At 35.4% G+C, this 20,709-nt stretch overlaps 1 protein-coding gene across 11 annotated transcripts in view; it reads right to left on the bottom strand.

Moving 5' to 3' along the window:
• RABGAP1 (RAB GTPase activating protein 1) overlaps positions 1 to 20,709 on the bottom strand; it is a 163,965-nt gene that overhangs the window by 89,771 nt on the left and 53,485 nt on the right. For all 11 annotated transcript variants that reach the window (XR_008996627.1, XR_008996629.1, XR_008996628.1 and 8 more), the window contains 3 exons: positions 12,460 to 12,634; positions 8,598 to 8,691; positions 5,071 to 5,221 (listed from right to left, as the gene is read on the bottom strand). Coding sequence is in view for 8 of the 11 variants with exons in the window: in XM_057499007.1 (XP_057354990.1) it covers positions 5,071 to 5,221; positions 8,598 to 8,691; positions 12,460 to 12,634 (420 nt within the window). In the remaining 3 variants the exon portion in view is untranslated. The remainder of the gene's footprint in view (positions 1 to 5,070; positions 5,222 to 8,597; positions 8,692 to 12,459; positions 12,635 to 20,709) is intronic.

Raw genomic sequence — 20,709 nt, 5'->3', positions numbered from 1 at the left:
GAACACTATGAAAAGTTATATGCTACAGACTAGATAACCTAGAAGAAATAGACAATTTTCTAGAAAAATACACCTTTCAAGGCTGACCCTGAAAGAAACAGAAAATCTGAACAGACCAATTACCAGCAACGAAATTGAACTGGTAATCAAAAAACTACCTAAGAACAAAACCCCTTCACTGCTGAATTTTATCAAACATTTAGTGAAGACCTAATACCCATCCTCCTTAAAGTTTTCCAAAATGTAGAAGAAGAGGGAATACTTCCAAACTCATTCTATGAAGCCAGCATCACTCTAATACCAAAACGAGGCAAAGACACACACACAAAAAGAAAATTACAGACCAATATCCCTGACGAACATAGATGCAAAAATACTCAACAAAATATTAGCAAACCAAATACAAAAATACATCAAAAAGATCATTCATCATGATCAAGTAAGATTTATCCAGGGATGCAAGGATGGTACAGTATTAGAAAATCCATCAACATCATCCACCACAACAACAAAAAGGACATAAACCACATGATCATCTCCATAGATGCTGAAAAAGCATTTGACAAAATTCAACATCCATTCATGATAAAAATTCTCAACAAAATGGGTACAGAGAGCAAGTACCTCAACATAATAAAGGCCATATATGACAAACCTGCAGCTAACATTATACTTAACAGTGAGAAGCTGAAAGCCTTTCCTTTAAGATTGGGAACAAGACAAGGATGCCCACTCTCTCCACTTTTATTTAACATAGTTCTGGAGGTCCTAGCCATGGCAATCAGACAACACAAAGAAATAAAAGGCATCCAGACTGGTAAAGAAGAAGTTAAACTGTCACTGTTTATAGATGCATGATATTGTACATAAAAAACCCTAAAGAATCCACTCCAAAACTACTAGATCTAATATCTGAATTCAGCAAAGTTGCAGGATACAAAATTAATACACAGAAATCTGTTGCATTCCTATACACGAATGATGAACTAGCAGAAAGAGAAATGAGGAAAACAATTCCATTCACAATTGCATCAAAAAGAACAAAATACCTAGGAATAAACCTAAAAAAGGAAGTGAAAGACTTATACTCTGAAAACTACAAGACACTCATGAGAGAAATTAAAGAAGATACCAATAAATGGAAACACATCCCATGCTCATGGATAAGAAGAATTAATATTGTCAAAATGGCCATCCAGCCTAAGCAATCTACAGATTCAATGCAATCCCTATCAAAATACCAACAGCATTCTTCAACAAACTAGAGAAAATAGTTCTAAAATTCATATGGAACCACAAAAGAAAGACCCTGAATAGCCAAAGCAATCCTGAGAAGGAAGAATAAAGCTGGGGGGATTACACTTCCCAACTTCAAGCTCTACTACAAAAGCCACAGTAATCAAGACAATTTGGTACTGGCACAACAACAGATCAGACCAATGGAACAGACTAGAGAGCCCAGATATAAACCCAACCATATATGGTCAATTAATATGTGATAAAGGAGCCATGGACATATTAATAGGGAAATGACAACCTCTTCAACAACGGGTGTTGGCAAAACTGGACAGCTACATGCAAGAGAATGAAACTGGATTATAGTCTAACCCAATACACAAAAGTAAACTCTAAATGGATCAAAGACCTGAATGTAAGTTATGAAACCATAAAACTCTTAGAAGACAACATAGGCAAAAATCTCCTGAATATAAACATGAGCAACTTTTTCCTGAAGCCATCTCCTCAAGCAAGGGAAACAAAAGTAAAAATGAACACATGGGACTACATCAAACTAAAAAGCTTCTGTACAGCAAAGGACACCATCAACAGAACAAAAAGGCATCCTACAGTACAGGAGAATATATTTGTAAGTGACATATCCAACAAGGGATTAACATCCAAAATACATAAAGAACTCACATGCCTCAACAACCAAAAAGCAAGTAATCTGACAAAAAATGGGCAGAGGATATGAACATACAATTCTCCAAAGAAGAAATTCAGATGGCCAACAGGCACATGAAAAGATGCTCCACATCACTAATCATCAGGGAAATGTAAATAAAAGCCACAATGAGATACCACCTCACACCAGTTAGGATGGCTATTATCAAAAAGACTAAGATGAACAAATGCTGGCGAGGATGCAGAGAAAGGAGAACCACCCAACACTGCTGGAGGGAATGTAAGCTAGTTCAATCATTGTGGAAAGCAGTATGGAGGTTCCTCAAAAAACTAAAAATAGAAATACCATTTGACCTGGGAATTCCACTCTCAGGAATTTACCCAAAAAGTACAAATTCTCAGATTCAAAAAGACATATGCACCCCTATGTTTATCACAGCACTTTTTACAATAGCCAAGATATGGAAGCAACCTAAGTGTCCATCAGTAGATGAATGGATAAAGAAGATGTGGTACATATACACAATGGAATACTATTCAGCCATAAGAAAGAAACAAATCCTACCATTTGCAACAACATGGATGGAGCTGGAAGATATTATGCTCAGTGAAATAAGCCAGGTGGAGAAAGACAAGTACCAAATGATTTCCCTCATTTTTGGAGTATAACAGCGAAGCATAAGTGAAGGACCAAAATAGCATCAGACTCACAGACTCCAAGAAGGGACTTGGAGTTAACAAAGAGGAGGGGCATGGGAGGGCAGGTAGGGAGGGAGGGAGAGGGGGATTGAGGGGTATTATGATTGGCACACATGTTGTGGGGGAGATCATGGGTAAGACAGTGCAGCACAGAGAAGACAAGTAGTGACTCTGTGGTATCTTATTACACTGATGGACAGTGTCTGCAATAGGGTACGGGGGGCGGAATTGATAATATGGGTGAATGTAGTAACCACATTGTTTTTTCATGTGAAACCTTCGTAAGAGTGTATATCAATAATACCTTAGTAAAAAAAAAAAAAAAAAAAACAGGTAGAAGAAAGAATGCCTCCATTACTACATTGCTATAGAAATAAGAAACACCTTAAAGGTAATATACACACACACACACACACACACACACACACATTTATGTATGTATGTATGTATTTTATATTACTGAAAGGTCATTTGTCCCTGGATTACAAGAGCCACATGGAGAAATTCCTTCATATACTGTACACTTAAAAGTTATGTATAGTAGCCTATGTAAATTACAGCTTGCTGTAAATATATACTGAAAAAAATTTCTAAGTACTTTCTCTCCCTCAAAAAAATTCAGAGTAAAGTAAAAACTGTCAATTACCATCCCCATATAACAATAACTATTACTTCCAGGCAGACAGTAAAGCAATACCAACTTTCATTAGATAACACTGTAGTGTAAAACAGAAAATCATTCACAGTATTATAATGGTTAAAGGATTTGTGTTTTCTTATCATCTATCACCAGCAACTTAAACTAATACACATTCACTAGATATCTTTTTAGGTTCTAGCCAACTGCATGACAATGAAAGCTTAATATGAAATGCAAAGCACATGACACCAGCATATATAAAGCATTGATCAAACTATCAGATTTTGTTTAGAGCTGATCTTTTACACATCATATAACTAACCAGCTTCCTTTTTCAGAAACTGATGTCACCATTTTCATAGAACACTTCATTTTCTATGAAAGAATAGAAAACTTCATGTCTTTAAATTATCTGTATAAATAGCTACACCAGAAATATTTAAAAAGTAATTTTAAGCCAAATACTTCAAAGGACTTTAAAAGAACTAGAAAGATACAGTTACAACTGAGAATTACATATCCAAACTATGACTTGCCAGCAAAAGCAAAAAATCACCGAGGCGTATGTACCTTTGCTAGCTATACGTGTTATACACCCTCATTCTTACTGCTAATATAAAGCTCTGTCCATCCTTCCATGCTGGGGAAGCTCTTTTCTGGAACATGTCTCTTAAAAGTTACACTGCTGATAAAGACTCTACTTGTCTCTCAGGGTGCATTAATCAGTCCTTTTGATGATTCCCACTGCTTTTTCAGACTATCATATGACTTATGTCTCATAAGACAGTTAATTGCTTTTTTGTTTGACCTCCCAGCTCCAGCTTTGTGGTTTTAGTAGGTACTCAGTAAATTAAGCAATTATATCAACATAATGGAGGGCATTAGAATAACAATTCTTGAAAGGAAAAAACATCCGTGTTCAAAAAAGATGAGAAAGAACACTAACATTTTGGGCAAATAAAAGTCATTTTCTGGTGAAGAAAGGTCCAATTTCATGTTCAACTGCTGTTCTTTCCCTATATGGTATATTCTTTAAAAGTAATAGTTTTATAGAGGTATTAATCTCTTATAGGTTTTAAATATATTTTTAAAAGAAATTCCACCTTTTGAACATTGAATTATTCTATTATTGAGCGTTCTGTGGAATTCACTCATAACCCACATTTGGGAATTACACACCATTGGAGAAACTGTTTCTCAAAGATAAACACTTCAGGATTTTGAGAGAACAAAAAGAAGAATGAAAAGCAGTAACATGGGCGCAAAGGCACAGAGCATTACCTAACCTTCCAGAAAATCAAATTCTTGTACGCCTGTATAAGTCATAGTTTTTGTTGCTTTGCGTGCAAAACCTTGAAGAATGCATGAACTTGAGGACACTTAAAATAGAAAAGGAAAATTCTTCACTTTAGAGGAATGAGCTAAAAGGAATATGGTTTAAGATAACAGAACCATGTCCTTCCAATTGTAGAAACTAGAACTAGACCTTCCCTACAAAGGGCACATTTCTGTGAAACAAGAGTTTTCACACACTGCATCGTACAACTCACCTGACTAAAAATGTAATTATCATCTATAAGTATTTAGATATAAAAGGAGCAGAAGTCATACTTTCCCTGAGAGAAGTCAACCAAGGAAGATGACCTATATGCCTATGCCTTCTCTTTTGTACCAACACTAGAAACTTTGGCCTAGAAGTATAAAAGTTCTATTCTTATATTAGATACAGGAATTATTAAGAAACTGGAAACCAAATAGCCACAATGATGTTTTCATAACACATTTCTGAAAGGTTTAATGGTCAAGTTGAATTATCATCCCCATACCTTTGTGATGAGAATTCTGTATTTCTCTACCAGGTGGTCATTGTTGTGACAGCCAGCTAGCAGCTGCCAGACTTCTCCTCTGAGTGCTTCAGGAACACCGCTTCTTACCAAGGATGACAACTGCCTTGGTCTCACACTCAAATTGAGATGCCTAAAAACAAAGTCATATTCTGTAAGTGCATAAAAGAGAGAGCCTTGAAAGACTTAATTTTATGAAAACTAAAAGATTTATAAAGATTTAAGAAAGTAACACACACTAAAAAAAAAACAAAAAAAAAACACCCCAGCTGTTGAATTACATGGCGATAACTGTCAAAGGTTGGGTGGAGGAAAGATTTGTGCATACTGTTTTCTAAGTATCTTTAAATAGCTGCTTTACCTTTGTTTTTCTTTAATAAAAATCAAAACTGTGAACCACAGCTTTATGGTTGTAGTTTATGTCAGAAAAACAAAGCATAATTCCCAAACAAAACAAAGACAGCCAAAGATAAGATCTTGTCCCTGCATCAAAACTGACAAGTAAACTGTGTATTCATATGTTCTAAGTTAAAATAAATATTTGTTTTAAGTTGATATAAATATAAAAATCCTTTCAGCAGTAGCTTTTCTGAATGACTGTAGTGGATAAGAAAGTTTCTAGTGTATTATTAAGACATCAAAACAAGTTATTGTAAGTCTTTGATCTTCATTTATCTCATCTATAAAATGGGGAAAATTAAATTCATCTAGAAGTGCTGGTATCAACTTACAAAGTGCTTTTGCACATAATCTTATTTGACCCACACAATGACCATCTGCAGTAGGCAGGAGTATCTCCATTTTTACAGATGGAGAAAGAAGTTCAGGGACTGGGACTGAGTTAGACCTCAAACTCTCAAACCAATGAATGTTCTGTTGATTATGCCACAGCTGCTGTGTGATCTGAAAGCCACTCGTACTGAGTCGTTAAAGGAGGATTGGGACATGGAGAAGCTCTGTGACTATCAGATTTAGGTAGAAGTTACTAATAACAAAATGACCACTATCAAAATATAAAAAGGCCTGAAACTTTTCTTTAAATGTTCCTTGAATTCTAGCAGAATAATGCACAGCAAATTTAAAAATGGGTATTTCTAAGATGCTAGTAGTCAAATGCAAGAGCTATCGACAATTCAATATAGTTTTGTCTTTGCTTAGGGAAAAGTTATGTAAAATTTCAAGAGTTGGGAGCAAAAAAGAACAAAACTAGCTCTTTTAGTTAATTCAAGGACTGGTACAATATGGCCTGTGGGCCAAATCCAGCCCACCATCTGTTTCTGCAAATTAACTTTTACTGAAACCCAGCCATTTTTACTTGTTTACATATTGTCTATGACTACTTTTGCACTACAAACAGCAGAACTGAGTAGTTGCGAAAGAAGACTACTAGGCCACAAAGCCTAAAATACATACATTTAGCCCTTCACAGAAAAAATAAACCTAACCCCAGGTTTATATGCTAATCCTAGCTTAATTTATACTGGTAAAATTATTTCCAGAACAACTGCATGTATTGGTAATATTAACTTTATTCAAGTCAGCATACTATTATATACTAACAGTTCTCTCATGCATAAATAGTCACATATAAATAAACTTGAGAATTAGAGCTCAAAGATACTACTACTACTACCGTCCCTAAAAAGTTGACATAGAGTTAAACCAGCTTTGCGATCAGATATGTTAAAAATTCTGTGTCTGCCATTTACTAACTAGAATTGCTGACAATCTCTGAGCCAGTTTTCTCATCTGTAAGAATGGACAGTAGTTTATAAGGTTGTTATAGTTGAAATAAGAGCGCATACCTTAGCACAGGGTATGGCACATGATAAATTCATTAATTCTTACTATAGTTACTACTATTATAATATTCATCATTTTTTATTCTACAATAATCCTGAACAGTAGCTTTACACTTGTATTTTGTAAATGAAGAAACAGACTCAGAAGAGTTTAGTAATTTGCCCAAGACCATAAAACTTGGAAGTTGGAGAGGTAGGATTTGAAGCCAGGTCTACCAGGCTCTAAAATTCCATGATATTGCAATGCTACCTATCTATATTACACATATAATAATGGTGAAAAAAAATAATGATGAAATGAAGAAGAGAAACTGCATTATTATTTCTGAAGCTATGACTGAAACCAAGAAGAAGTTTTAAATACCGGGAAGACAGTTGAGACAGATGCAAACTCAGTTAATATATTTGAGGGAGTGGGAGAAAGACATAATTAAATGAATAAGCAAAGCTTGGTAACAAGTTTCAAGCAACTGTAGAAAATGTTGTTGAGTTCATCTGAGAAAATATACAGTTTAAATGCTCTATCTAAATGATTTTAACTATACTATTAAATAACCACATCAAGACTCAATTACACTTTTATTTAAGAATAAAAATCTTCTTATACAGATGAAATTCCTGAAACAATAGTCCAAACACTCCAAATTCACTGACCTAAATATATAATTGTGATAAGGGCATCAGCAGGTTTGTCTCCTAATTACTAAAGGAATATCACAAATAAATGAGGAATATTCCCCTAGGGGACTTTTTAGAGTGATTCATTTATTAAAACACATCTGTAAAGACCAAAATGTTTGCATTTTCCTTCTGTACAGTTTGAAATTTCCCAACGCAGAGGGTGTTCTACCAAAAGCATAAAGCATTGTGAGAATGTTAGAAGCAGATGATGTCCATTTAGTTTATCTCTTAACAGCATGAATTTTTTAAATGCTGAGACACAGTTTACCAAGACTAGAGTGGAAGGTTTCAATAGCTAAACTTCTGAGAAAAATCAGACCCCAAAGTAACAGACCCATGGGAATATTACATGATAACCAGAAAAGTCAGAAATAGAGAAATGCTAGAATTACTTTTAAGCTCAGCTTTTGCCAGCATATTCTGGCGTCCTACATAGAGGAAAAATGAAACTACGCAAATGTCTCACCAACCTGGTTTACTAGAGACTCTCTGGTTTCATTCATATCTGAAGGGAGTGTACTCTTCCCAGACAGTCTATAGGATAGTGCGTCTGAACACTGTTGTCAAGCTAACTTGAGTTGATGGAAATTCCTGAATTTTGTAAGTGTTAGTAAGAAAATAATTGGTACAGCAGTTAATGTATCACTCTGCTATCACTTTAGGTACATAAGATAGATAAAGAAAAACCCCATGTGTGCCCTCTTCACCATTGTGTATTATCTTAACCAGTTAGTGGTTCCTAATTGTTTCAATATAAAGGACCTCTTTCCTTATTTATTCTCTCCATGATTTACATGTTTGAATGAATATTTTCTGAATCAAGGAGTATTAGGTTTCTGACACTGTGAAAGTTGACTTCAGATCCTCAGCATTACCCTTAAAAACCTCTAAAAACAGATCCTAGAATGTGAACTTCAAACTTAGGTTTCTGTTATTGGTTTTAAAATTGAGTATGGTAGTCAGGTAACCTATCCTACCCATAAAATGAACACTGTAGTTGAAGAGAACTATTCCATTATAACTTACCATTTTGACAGCAGTTCTCCCCATGTTTCAAGAATTTTTTCTGCACATTCTTTGGATACATCACCAGATCCACTCAAGAGAGGCTCATCATTATCTTTAATAAACACAACACAAAAAAGGATAACAGAGATGGCTATGCTAGCCAGAAGAATGACATGGAAATTAAACAATCAAATTTAAAAGATTTTTACTGGGAGCATAAAGTCACAATTTCTCTCTTTCAGTACATAGATATGAATAAAAAGAAAATAAAAATGGTCCTAGGTGAATGTTGTTATAATCTCTTTAATTCTCTTTTGTTTTCCATATAGGTCCATATTATGTCAACTGCAGAAAAGGCATTTACTTATAAAATGATAGGACCCAAAATATGGTATGCTTTCTCTCCTTTTCCAAGGCAAACAGCCATATGCATGAAAATAAATAGCAGTCTTATTTATAAAATTTAAAAAATTATAAATCACCTGTGTCCAACAATAGAATAGCTGAATAAATTATATGTTCACAATATAATTTCATGTTGACACTTCTTTACATAATAATCTGGCAAAATACCACATAAAATAAAAATATCAAGAGCTAAATCTTCATTATGATCCAATTTATGTTAGAAAATAGGAAACAGTCTGGAATGAACTATGCCAAGACATTATCAATTACTGCCTCTGAGTGATGGAATTATCATTGATTTTTTTTCTCACCCTTCATGTTTTTATGACTTACTGAATTTTCTACAATAGCACACGATTAATTTCAAGCTTAGTTCTAGTAATTAGGAAAAGTAATTCAAATAAGAATTTAAAGACAGTGATAAAAGTGACACTGATAAAGGCATGTGAGAGAAAATGAAAAGTGTAATGCAAGTGGGGAAAAATATGGACTAAGACAACTACTTAATCCTTTTCTGTTGGAGGCTTCGGAAGTTTTCAACTTTTTGCTACAAATAGTATCAGGAGCAACAAATCTCATTGCTTTCATTAGGCTTATGCCCAGAAGTGGACTTCCTGGGCTAAAAAAAATGCATACTTTTAAGGATTTTGAAACTTGCTAACAAACTCCTTCCCAAAGTGGTTTTACCAATTTACATTCCACTAATTGGTTACGATAGTATTTGTTTCCATGTGTCCTCACCAATGCTGCTTCTAGGTTTTTTGGCTTAACCTGCCAGAAACAAAGTTTGGATCTTTGTACCTCTGATGACTACATTATGAATTTGCATTCCTACTAGAGAGAACAATTATCTGAGAGCACTGATTCTAAAAGTTGAGAAATCCATGATACTTTTTAAATTTCTTTACCTTATAATGCCTTGGACATTAGCAGTTCTGAAGGTGACACAGGAAAATGGACTGACTGAATGTAAATGAGACATCTCCCGTAGACTGCTTAGTAAGGAAAAGGCAAACGTTCAAGGGCACTAAGATAAACTTCCCATTCTTGACTACTGCCATAATTGGCCCTACTTTCTAATGCCTCAAATAATTCTCTACTTATTAAAGTATCAGTATAATGCAACTCTTTTTGGAAGGAAGCTATAAAAATACTAAAACTTACAAGAGATGACAATCCCTTCAACAAGATTAACAGACCTATTTTATAAAACTCTCTTTTACTGTTTAAGACGATTTCAACAAATCTGAACAGTAGTAGTTTGAAATCTGTGTTTAAAACTCCATGTATCTAATACAGGTGGGGAGTGAACAGGCAAACTCAGCTGCAGAATGCTGTTTCTAAACACCTCTCATTTATAACTCCTGGCTTCTTGCCCTGTGAGCACAAATGTCCTATGGATATGGAGCCTCTCTAAAAGACTGAAGCCATTTCTTTCCAGGGAGCAAACAGATCACAGCTGGACTGGTTTCCCTAGTTTGTAAAATGGATTAGAGAGAATTAAAAGATGGCATGATCCCAGTTCTCCTGTCATTAGCTTTTCCTATGGAAATGGATTCTGCAGCAGGGTCATGTATCTGCCAATCCTTAATGACCACCTGTTAGAACCAGGAATTGTGTTATATACTAAGGAAACCATGCTGAGCAAAAAAATGACACGTTCTCTTCCCTTGCAGAGCTTGCGCTCTACTGTTTCTATTGTCCCATGGTCTGCCTGTTGCGGTTAGTCCTTCTCTCTCCCTGGTTAAGAACAGTAGAGGTCACCTGAAACTCCTCAATTATACTAAAAAATCTATGCCTATAGATTGGAACTAGATGTCAATCCTGATGTTTTCATTTAGTTGGATCCAAATTTCTTTGTAACCGGTAGGTATTCTTTAAAATTTATATTATGGAGATTTGCGCATTCTCTGGTTTCGTTAACAAATAGAGTGCCATTCTCAGTTTTTGGTGGCTTTGTTTTGATTGCTGAATTTATAGGGAAGAAAGCTCTGTAAACTTCCGCTTGTTCTGCCATCTTAAGCAGTGTTGGCCTAGAGGGAAACTGCAATTCTCAAGTCTACCAGTTAGACAATGAAAACCTCAAACAGTGGGAACAATTTCACCCTTCCCAGTTTTAACATGACTTCAATTGCTTCTGCAGGGAAATTCTAAATTCTATCTCTGAACTGTCCCAAAAACAATACATGTGCTTTCTTTGCACTTCAAAATGCTTTATGTGAACTAAATGCACACAGATGACGACTGAAAAGAGCTTAGACTATTAACTAACAGACCTGGATTAAAATCCTCCCTGCCAATTTCTAGTTGTGACCTTGGGCAAATTCAGTATCTGTGAGTCCATTGCCTATGTGCAATTAAGGATGATAATAAATCCTATTTTTCAGTATTTCTTGAGGATTACATAAAAAAAGTATTATTTTATTTTATAAACAAAGTACTTGCCTACCACATATTAAGCCTTAGTAACTGGTGGACATTAATATCACTAATAAAATATCCTTAGTTGATTAGTCATAGGAAAAGTGGAAGTTACAAGAAAAATGGGAATTTCAAGTCAGAGCTTGCTCTAAACTTGAAAAAAAGTACATATAGTCATGGATACGTATTTCTTTCAACCCAGTCATTCATTCTTGCCACCTCCATGCCTTTAATGCAGTTTCTTAGCCGGCAGTGCCCAAACCAGCCCATCTATCCCTGCTGAATTTTCCTTGCACTCCAGCTCAAACACTGTTCTTCATGTTTTACCACACTGCCTACAATGAAAAGTGGATTCTCCTCTGAATTTTCAGAACACTTCCTGTGAACCTCACTTTAGACACATGCCTCATATGACCCACCATAATCAAATTTTATTCTCTTCAAAATAAAGCCCTGGTATAAAATTATAAACTGAACTTTCACTTTTCCTGTGCTCCTTCACTCAATTTATCACTTCTATATAGTTATCTTTTAAGAGACTGACAGACTGACAGATTAATTCATAGATATAGCCATAAAAAAAGGAGGAAAAAAAAAAAGTACAGGTTGATTCCTATTGTTTATTGGTGTTTATCCTAATGTTTACTGGTATATATACTTTGTGATAGGGTCACGTGTGGAAGCCACATTTTGGCAAGTGAACTTGGCCTTGTAAAATCAATCAGTTGAGAAGGGAACATTTATTTAGGTGGAAGCTATGGGAAATTTACTCTGAAAAAGTGCTAATACACTAAGCCAGCATAGATTGATTCTTTTAAAAAGCACTAATTATAAATCTCATTTTTTCTAGCCTGGTTGCCATTATCTTAAAGAGGGACTTGAATTAAACATTTTCAAATCTCCCACAGTCCTTTGCATATAGTAGACTCTCGTTAAGTATTTACTAGAAGAATTCCAAATGCTATGTCACATTATCAATTCCCTAATAAAATTATGATGGTCTGCATGGTCCTCCATTCCAAAATAGAAATTAAGCTCTCTCTACAATTACCTTCCTCTTCATCATCTTCAGGAGGAGAAGGTATCATTGAACTCTGAGATCCAGACTGTGGCAGGCGAATTGAGGGACTGGCTGTAGTTTTCCTCCTTTCTCTTTCTGATTCACTTTCCAAGCATACAACTTCATATAAAGTGTCAGTATTGTTCTTTCTCTCCTTCTGCTTTATCTTGAAGATGAAAAAAAATCATTTATTAAGTGGTAAAATATTTTTTTAATTGAATATAACTTCTGATTTGATACAGACTAGGGAATACAAAAGGTATGATTTTGATGTAACCTTTTCAAAATAGAAAACTATTATGTTTAGATTTAAAAAGCCTTAAGAAAATAGTGTATATACTGAGCAAGACTCTAGTTCTGTAATATTTTTTCTGTGCTCAGACCTTATCAGCAAATGTTCAACTATCAATATTCCCTACGTATGAACTAAAGAGTTAATAACTCTTCTGTAGCTTCCAAGTTACTTTAAGATATCCTTCAAGGTTTCCTATACAAAACTACACATGAAAAAACAGTCTTAAGATATTCTAAAACAAAGTTTAGGAAAGAAAGTCCTCTTATTTCCATCTTTTCCCCCACTACTTCAGCTTAATTAAAACAATGCAGGGAATTTTTCTTCTGTTGAAAGCTACAACTAGAGGTGGGGGAGAGGTGAGTGGCAGAAGAGATTAACAGAATTCACACGTTTTGATAACTTAAATTGGTATTTTGATTTTTTTTTTTTAGGCAGCCACATAACAGTTTAAATGGACCTAAATTAAACATTAAGATCAGGGAATATAAAACTTTACCAGTACAATATTTAAAATATTAATATTCCATATTACAGCCAGTTTAAGAAGGAAAAAAAGTGAAATACAGAGAAAAGGGCAGAAATGTAGGAAAAAGATATCTAGAAAGGTGGGTACACCAAAGACAAAGGCATACATGCATAAGGTAAAAATATGGAAAAGAGGGGGGATTAAGAGGATCATTAGGTACAGAAATAGCAGGCCGAGTGGATTTTGTAGTCTCATTGTTCATTTGGGTTCTTAAGAAAAATTACCCCAATCCTGGAAGGCCAAGATAGTAGCAACATGTCCTTTCAATACCATCCTAAACTATTACTTAATACAGGAGTCACTAAACTTTTCTGTAAAGGGCCAAACAGAAAATATTTTAGGCTATGTGGCCAGTAGGTTCTGTTACAACTACTCAACCCTGCCATTTATGGTGCAAAAACAGCCACAGACCTAAGTGAGTGAGTGTGGCTGTTCCAAAAACACTATGAAACAAGTGCCAGGCCAGATCTGACCCACAGGCTGTAGTGTGCTAACTTCATCTTAACATGTTTACCCAAGAATCACTTAATTTTCTAGATGAATAAACAATTTTGACTTAGCAACTTACTACTAATTAAGGACTCTGTGAAGTTACATATTAACCTGTAGATCTGTGGCCAAGGAGCTTTGCAAATGATTTTTGTCCAATAGAAAAGATAACCCAAAGGTTACCTATAGGACATTAACCAGTGTTGTTTTTAACCTAGAAATCTTGTTCTAGTAAATTTTTTTTCATTGTTTTTTAAGGAAGGACTACATAAACTCAAGTTCCTCAGAACCAGTTTTACCACCTTCCTGGTTCCCCCATTACTTAATAAACTAAATTAAATCTTTGACACATGTTCACTCTAAATTTATAACTATGGTTCTTAACTTCTGAATATTAATGTTTTGATAGGGAACAGGATTTACTTCTTTTGTCTTGTTATAAATGACTATTTGTAACATTACTTAATTGCTACTAAACAATCCAAAGAATAACAACTCTTTACCTTTAAAAATGTTTTTCAGAGACTATATAAATGTGATAATCTTTGCAGTTCACCCAAATACTCTTCTGTGAGTAACAGTGGCCAGAGCAATACTGCCTTTTTAAATCAGATAAATAGAGTCAAGAAATGGACCCTGGTGGTAAGTTAAGAACTCCAGTTATTGAAAATGATGTTCACTGTTAAAGCTGGGTAATAGTACATGGGGGTTCATTATACCATTCTTTTTGTTTCTGTGTAAGTATTAATATGTATGAATTTTCTATAATAAAAAAGCCTTCCAAAAAGCACTCTTAAAGGACAAAAGTAGACTTGAATAAATGGGAAGATTATCACATGTTCTTGAATAAGATGACTAAACATCACAAAGGTGTCAATTCTCCTCAACAAAAATACCAGTAATTTTTCTCAGAGCTACAAAGCTGAACCTCAAGTTTATATGAAAAATAAGCAAGACTATCCAGGCAAACTCACAAGAATAGTAATATTTAGTGAGAGAAGTTAGCCCTCTCAGATAGTAAAACACATTCTAAAGCCTACCTGATTAAAACTATGACATTGGTGCATGAGTAACATAAAAACCAAAGAGAAGAGGTTCAAATGCACATACAGATTTGGTCCTTAACTTGTTTGTTATGCTTCAGAAGATTGGAGACTGTTGAGAATTAGGCTTGGGGTTGATTAATGATTGTGCATTGAGTTCCCTATACAGAATTTTATTGTGGTTAACAACGATTTGATCAATAAATATGAGAGATGCCCTCTAAAAAAAAAATTTGGTCCTTGGTAAGGGTGGCATCTCAGATCACTGTGGGGAGAGGTTAGAATTCTTAATGAAATGTTGTTGGGACAAGTGGATAGCCATCTGGAAAAAGATTAAATCAACTCCATACTTTATATACAGAATAAAACACTAATGAGTTAAAGCTAAAAGTAGTAAAATGAAACCATGTAAGTCACAAATGAAAGTGTGTAAATTCCTTTATTAGTTGGGAGTGAGGAAAGCATTTCCAATTATGACCCAAACACGGAAGCTTTAAAGGAAAAACTTAATAAATTCAACTACATAAGAAGAAATTATGTGGCAAAGAAACTCAAAAAAGTCATCATGATCTAAGTCAAAAGACAAGTGACACACTAGGAGAAATATTTGTAACATATCTTGAAGGATTAATCTCTCAAATACATGGAGCTTTTAAAAATTAAGAGAAAAATGGTCAAAACCAACAAGCAAACAAATATGAAGACAATTCACAGAAAAGGAAAGGAAATCACCCCAAAACATATGGAAAAAATGCTTGTTTTCATTCACTAGAGGACAAATTAAAACTACCATCATATTGTTAAGTTTGACAACACTACCAACACACCTGTGGAAAAACCATGGTTTTGTACCCTGATAATCTCTATGGTTACAACCTTTTCAGAGGGGAATTTGGGAAATATAACAAAATTTGGCAAAATTACTTCATATGCCAGCAATTCCACTCATAGGAATCTACTCTAAGATGCACTATCATGAAGTCAAAACAACATATGTGCAAGGTTCTTTACTGCAACATTATTTGAAATAGCAAATGATAGGGAAAAAAATCCAAGTATCCATCAGTAGAGGACAAGTCGAACAGACTATGATTTATCCAAGCAACACAATACTATGCAGCCATAAAACAAGAATGAGGATGATCTCTCTGAATGGAATGTGGAATGATCTCAAAGTACAGGACAGCATATTTGATAGGCTGGTTTTTGCTTAAAAGGGAGTTAAAAATATATATGAGTATTTTATTATTTTCACAAAAAAGTAACATTGGAAAGAAAGGTAACCCAGACATCAATAACAATGGTTATCCAGGCGGATGGGGGGAGAAAGATAGCAATGAAAGCAAGACTTCCGAGTATACATATTTACATTATTTTGACTTCTGTACCATGAAAGATTTTTAATATTAAAAAAACAAATTCATCCAAAAAGGAAAAAAGAATTCCAAGTTCCCAAATTGAAAATATGCAAATAACTGTATTTACATGTGATCTGGTATCATAACTACACTGAAAAAAAAATTTCAAATAATTTTTGAACACAGTACTGATTTTACAATCTTATTGGAACTTGTTCAAAGGACAGAAAGAAGTTACATAAAATCTTAAATGTCACTCAGTATTTTTATTATCAGTTGTAATACTGGTATTTTTTAGTGATTATCAATAATTGGAATTTAAAACTACACAGATTCAAATGATTTCAGATAGTATACCTTTGTTTTTCATTTGGACATTTACATTTTTATATACTGATATTAAAGTACAGGTTTTACTTCCAATTCAAAAAAACGTGTACAATGTAAGCTGTACATAAACTACAGCACGGTACTGCATATATTTTAGAAATGGTGCCAATTTATTAACTGATGATTAATTGACCCCATCAGTAATTGTATTAAAATAAAAGCTTGTTCTAAATGGAATTTTAAATAACTGAAATCTGTATTTCATAAACCCATATAACAGTGTCTTTTTCAACATACATTTTACAAGTTTATAGAAGATTTTGCTATAAATTTGCTGGGAGCAATAAATAAAGATCATATATTAAGGATGCTTCCTATAATACTGAACTTTCTGAATTATTTGATTAAGTAGAATAAAGCAAATAAATATATTACAATTATTATAATTAAGATATTCAATATTAAAAAATACATAAATGTCAAAGAAAATCCTATTATGTTGAAATACTATTAAAAATACGTGAATGAGCTCAACTGATTCAGGGAAAAATCATCAATGAATGCTAAAACAATTACAAAACTTATGAGGAATAGGATATCTGGAAGTGCCAAGGAACCACTCCAAAGATTACCTGCTAAATAAAAAGAGAAACTCTATTTTTAAAAAGGGGAAATCCAATGGTCAACACCTTAATCACATGATCACACTTCCCAGGACATAGGGGAATAACCTAATATCATGTGCCTCCTGCCTGAACAGTTTAAGAGCTCTGATACAGAAAGCATTTTCATATTTTTTTATTTTGAGAGGTACAGTGTTTTAGTGCACATATACGCATGTGCTTGTGTGTACATATAAACATACAGAGATAAGAGGCCCCAGGTTTCTAGTATGGGTATACCAATTATTTCTCTATTTCACATTTAACACATAACTTAGTCTTTCAGATATTAGCTTCTTCATTTATAAAGGCCAAGAAGGTGGTTTGAGTAGAGCAGCAGAAATCTCCTCCCAAAACCATATATACTTTTGAAAATACAACAAATACAACTCTTCCTAAAAGAGAGACCAGAAGACAAAGGACAACAGCCAGACCACATCCACACCTGTGAGAACCCAGCGCCTCGCGAAGGGGGTAAGATACAAGCAGTGGCCCGGCAGGACCCGAGCGCCCCTCACCCCAGCTCCCGGCGGGAGGAGAGGACTCAGAGAGGGGAGGGAGAGGGAGCCCAGGACTGCTAAACACCCAGCCCTAGCCATCCGCACTGGAGTGCAAACACACAGTGCATGCACGGGGTGCTGGATACTAGGGAAACAGAACAGTAAGACCTGTGAGCAGGTCCCCACAGCCGGCGCCCCTGGGACAAAGAAAAGCAAGTGCTTTCTGAAAGTCTTAAAGGGACAGGGACTCCAGAGCTGGATGGAAGCGTCCCGGGACATTTAGCCCAACAGCTGGGAACCCTGGGGAATTCCGGGCACTCTAACCCCCTGGGCGGCAGCGCAGCTAGGAGGCTGCTAACGGAGATAAACAGCCTCCCGGCCGTTTCCCCTCCAACATGGCTCCGCCATATCAGAGCAGGAGCCTGACACAGGCCACGCCCATAGTAAACGTGGAGCTTAACTCCATAGCTGCCGGGCAAGAATCAGAAGCCCCGTCTGTGCACAGCTGCCCAGCACAAGTGGCCAGAGGTCGCTGTTCTCCCAGGAGAGGAAGGCCACAAACCAGCAAGAAGGGATGTTCTTCCAGCTGTCAAACACGCCAGTTCCGCAAACTATCTCTATCACCATGAAAAGGCAAAAGAATGTGATACAGACCAAAATCACAGAGTCAACCCGAAAAGGAGATAGACCTAAACAGTCTTCCTGAAAAAGAATTCAAAATAAAGGTCATAACCATGCTGATGGAGCTGCAGATAAATATACAAGAGCTAAGGGATGACGTCCAGAGGGAGATTACAGAAATGAAACAATCTCTGTAAGGATTTATAAGCAGAATGGATAAGATGCAAGAGGCCATTGATGGAATAGAAACCAGAGAAGAGGAATGCATAGAAGCTGATGCAGAGAGAGATAAAAGGATCTCCAGGAATGAAACAATATTAAGAGAACTGTGTGACCAATTGAAAAGGAACAATGTCCACATTATAGGGGTACCAGAAGAAGAAGAGAGAGAAAAAGGGATAGAGAGTGTCTTTGAAGAAATAATTGTTGAAAACTTCCACAAACCGGGGGAGGAAATAATTGATCAGACCATGGAAGTACACAGAACTCCCAACAGAAGGGACACAAGGAGGACAACACCAAGACACATAATAATTAAAATGGCAAAGATCAAGGACAAGGACAGAGTTTTAAAGGCAGCCAGAGAGAGAAAAAAGGTCACCTACAAAGGAAAACCCATCAGGCTATCATCAGACTTCTCAACAGAAACCTTACAGGCCAGAAGAGAATGGCATGATATACTTTATTCAATGAAACAGAAGGGTCTTGAACCAAGAATACTGTATCCAGCACGATTATCATTTAAATATGAAGGAGGGATTAAACAATTCCCAGACAAGCAAAAGTTGAGGGAATTTGCCTCCCACAAACCACCTCTACAGGGTATTTTAGAGGGATTATTCTAGATGGGAGCACTCCTAAGACTAAATAGATGTCACCAGAGAAAACAAAATCACGGCAAAGAAAGCAGACCAACCAAATACTAACTAAAGGCAAAAAAATAAAATCAACTACCCACAAAAGCAGTTAAAGGAAACACAAAAGAGCACAGAATAAAACAACCAACATATAAAGAATGGAGGAGGAGGAATAAGAGGGGAGAGAAATAAAGAATCACCAGACAGTGTTTATAACAGCTCAATAAGTGAGTTAAGTTAGACAGCAAAATACTAAAGAAGCTAACCTTGAACCTTTTGTAACCACGAATCTAAAGCCTGCAATGGCAATAAGCACATATCTTTCAATAGTCACCCTAAATGTAAATGGACTGAATGCACCAATCAAAAGACACAGAGTAACAGAATGGATAAAAAAGCAAGACTCATCTAAATGCTGCTCACAAGAAACTCACCTCAAACCCAAAGACATGCACAGACAAAAAGTCAAGGGATGGAAAAAGATATTTCATGCAAACAACAGGGAGAAGAAAGCAGGTGTTGCAGTACTAGTATCAGACAAAATAGACTTCAAAACAAAAAAAGTAACAAGAGATAAAGAAGGACATTACATAATGATAAAGGGCTCAATCCAATAAGAGGATATAACCATTATAAATATATATGCACCCAACACAGGAGCACCAGCATATGTGAAACAAATACTAACAGAACTAAAGGAGGAAACAGAATGCAATGCATCCATTTGAGGAGACTTCAACATGCCACTCACTCCAAAGGATAGATCCACTGGACAGAAAAAAAGTAAGGACACGGAGGCACTGAACAACACGCTAGAACAGATGGACCTAATAGACATCTATAGAACTCTACATCCAAAAGCAACAGGATACACATTCTTCTCAAGTGCACATGGAACTTTCTCCAGAATAGACCACATACTAGGCCACTAAAAGAGCCTTAGTAAATTCAAAAAGAATGAAATCCTACCAACCAACTTTTTAGACCACAAAGGTATAAAACTAGAAATAAATTGCACAGAGAAAACAAAAAGGCTCACAAACACATGGAGGCTTAACAACATGCTCCTAAATAATCAATGGATCAACGAACAAATTAAAATAGAGATCAAGGAATATATGGAAAAAAACGACAACAACAACACAAAGCCCCAACTTCTGTGGGATGCAGCGAAAGCAGTCTTAAGAGGAAAGTATCTAGCAATCCAGGCATACTTAAAGAAGGAAGAACAATCCCAAATGAATAGTCTAACATCACAATTACTGAAACTGGAAAAAAGAAGAACAAATGAGGCATAAAGTCAGCAGAAGGAGGGACATAATAAAGATCAAAGAAGAAATAAACAAAATTGGGAAGAATAAAACAATAGAAAAAAATCAATGAAACCAAGAGCTGGTTCTTTGAGAAAATAAACAAAATAGATACGCCTCTAGCCAGACTTATTAAGAGAAAAAGAGAATCAACACACATCAACAGAATCAGAAACGAGAATGGAAAAATCACGACAGACTCCACAGAAATACAAAGAATTATTAAAGACTACTATGAAAACCTATATGC

Source organism: Manis pentadactyla, chromosome 3, assembly GCF_030020395.1.
Source record: "Manis pentadactyla isolate mManPen7 chromosome 3, mManPen7.hap1, whole genome shotgun sequence".
NCBI lineage: Eukaryota > Metazoa > Chordata > Mammalia > Pholidota > Manidae > Manis > Manis pentadactyla.
The sequence above is the reverse complement of the archived record's forward strand: the minus strand, read 5'-3'. Positions and strand labels throughout refer to the sequence as shown.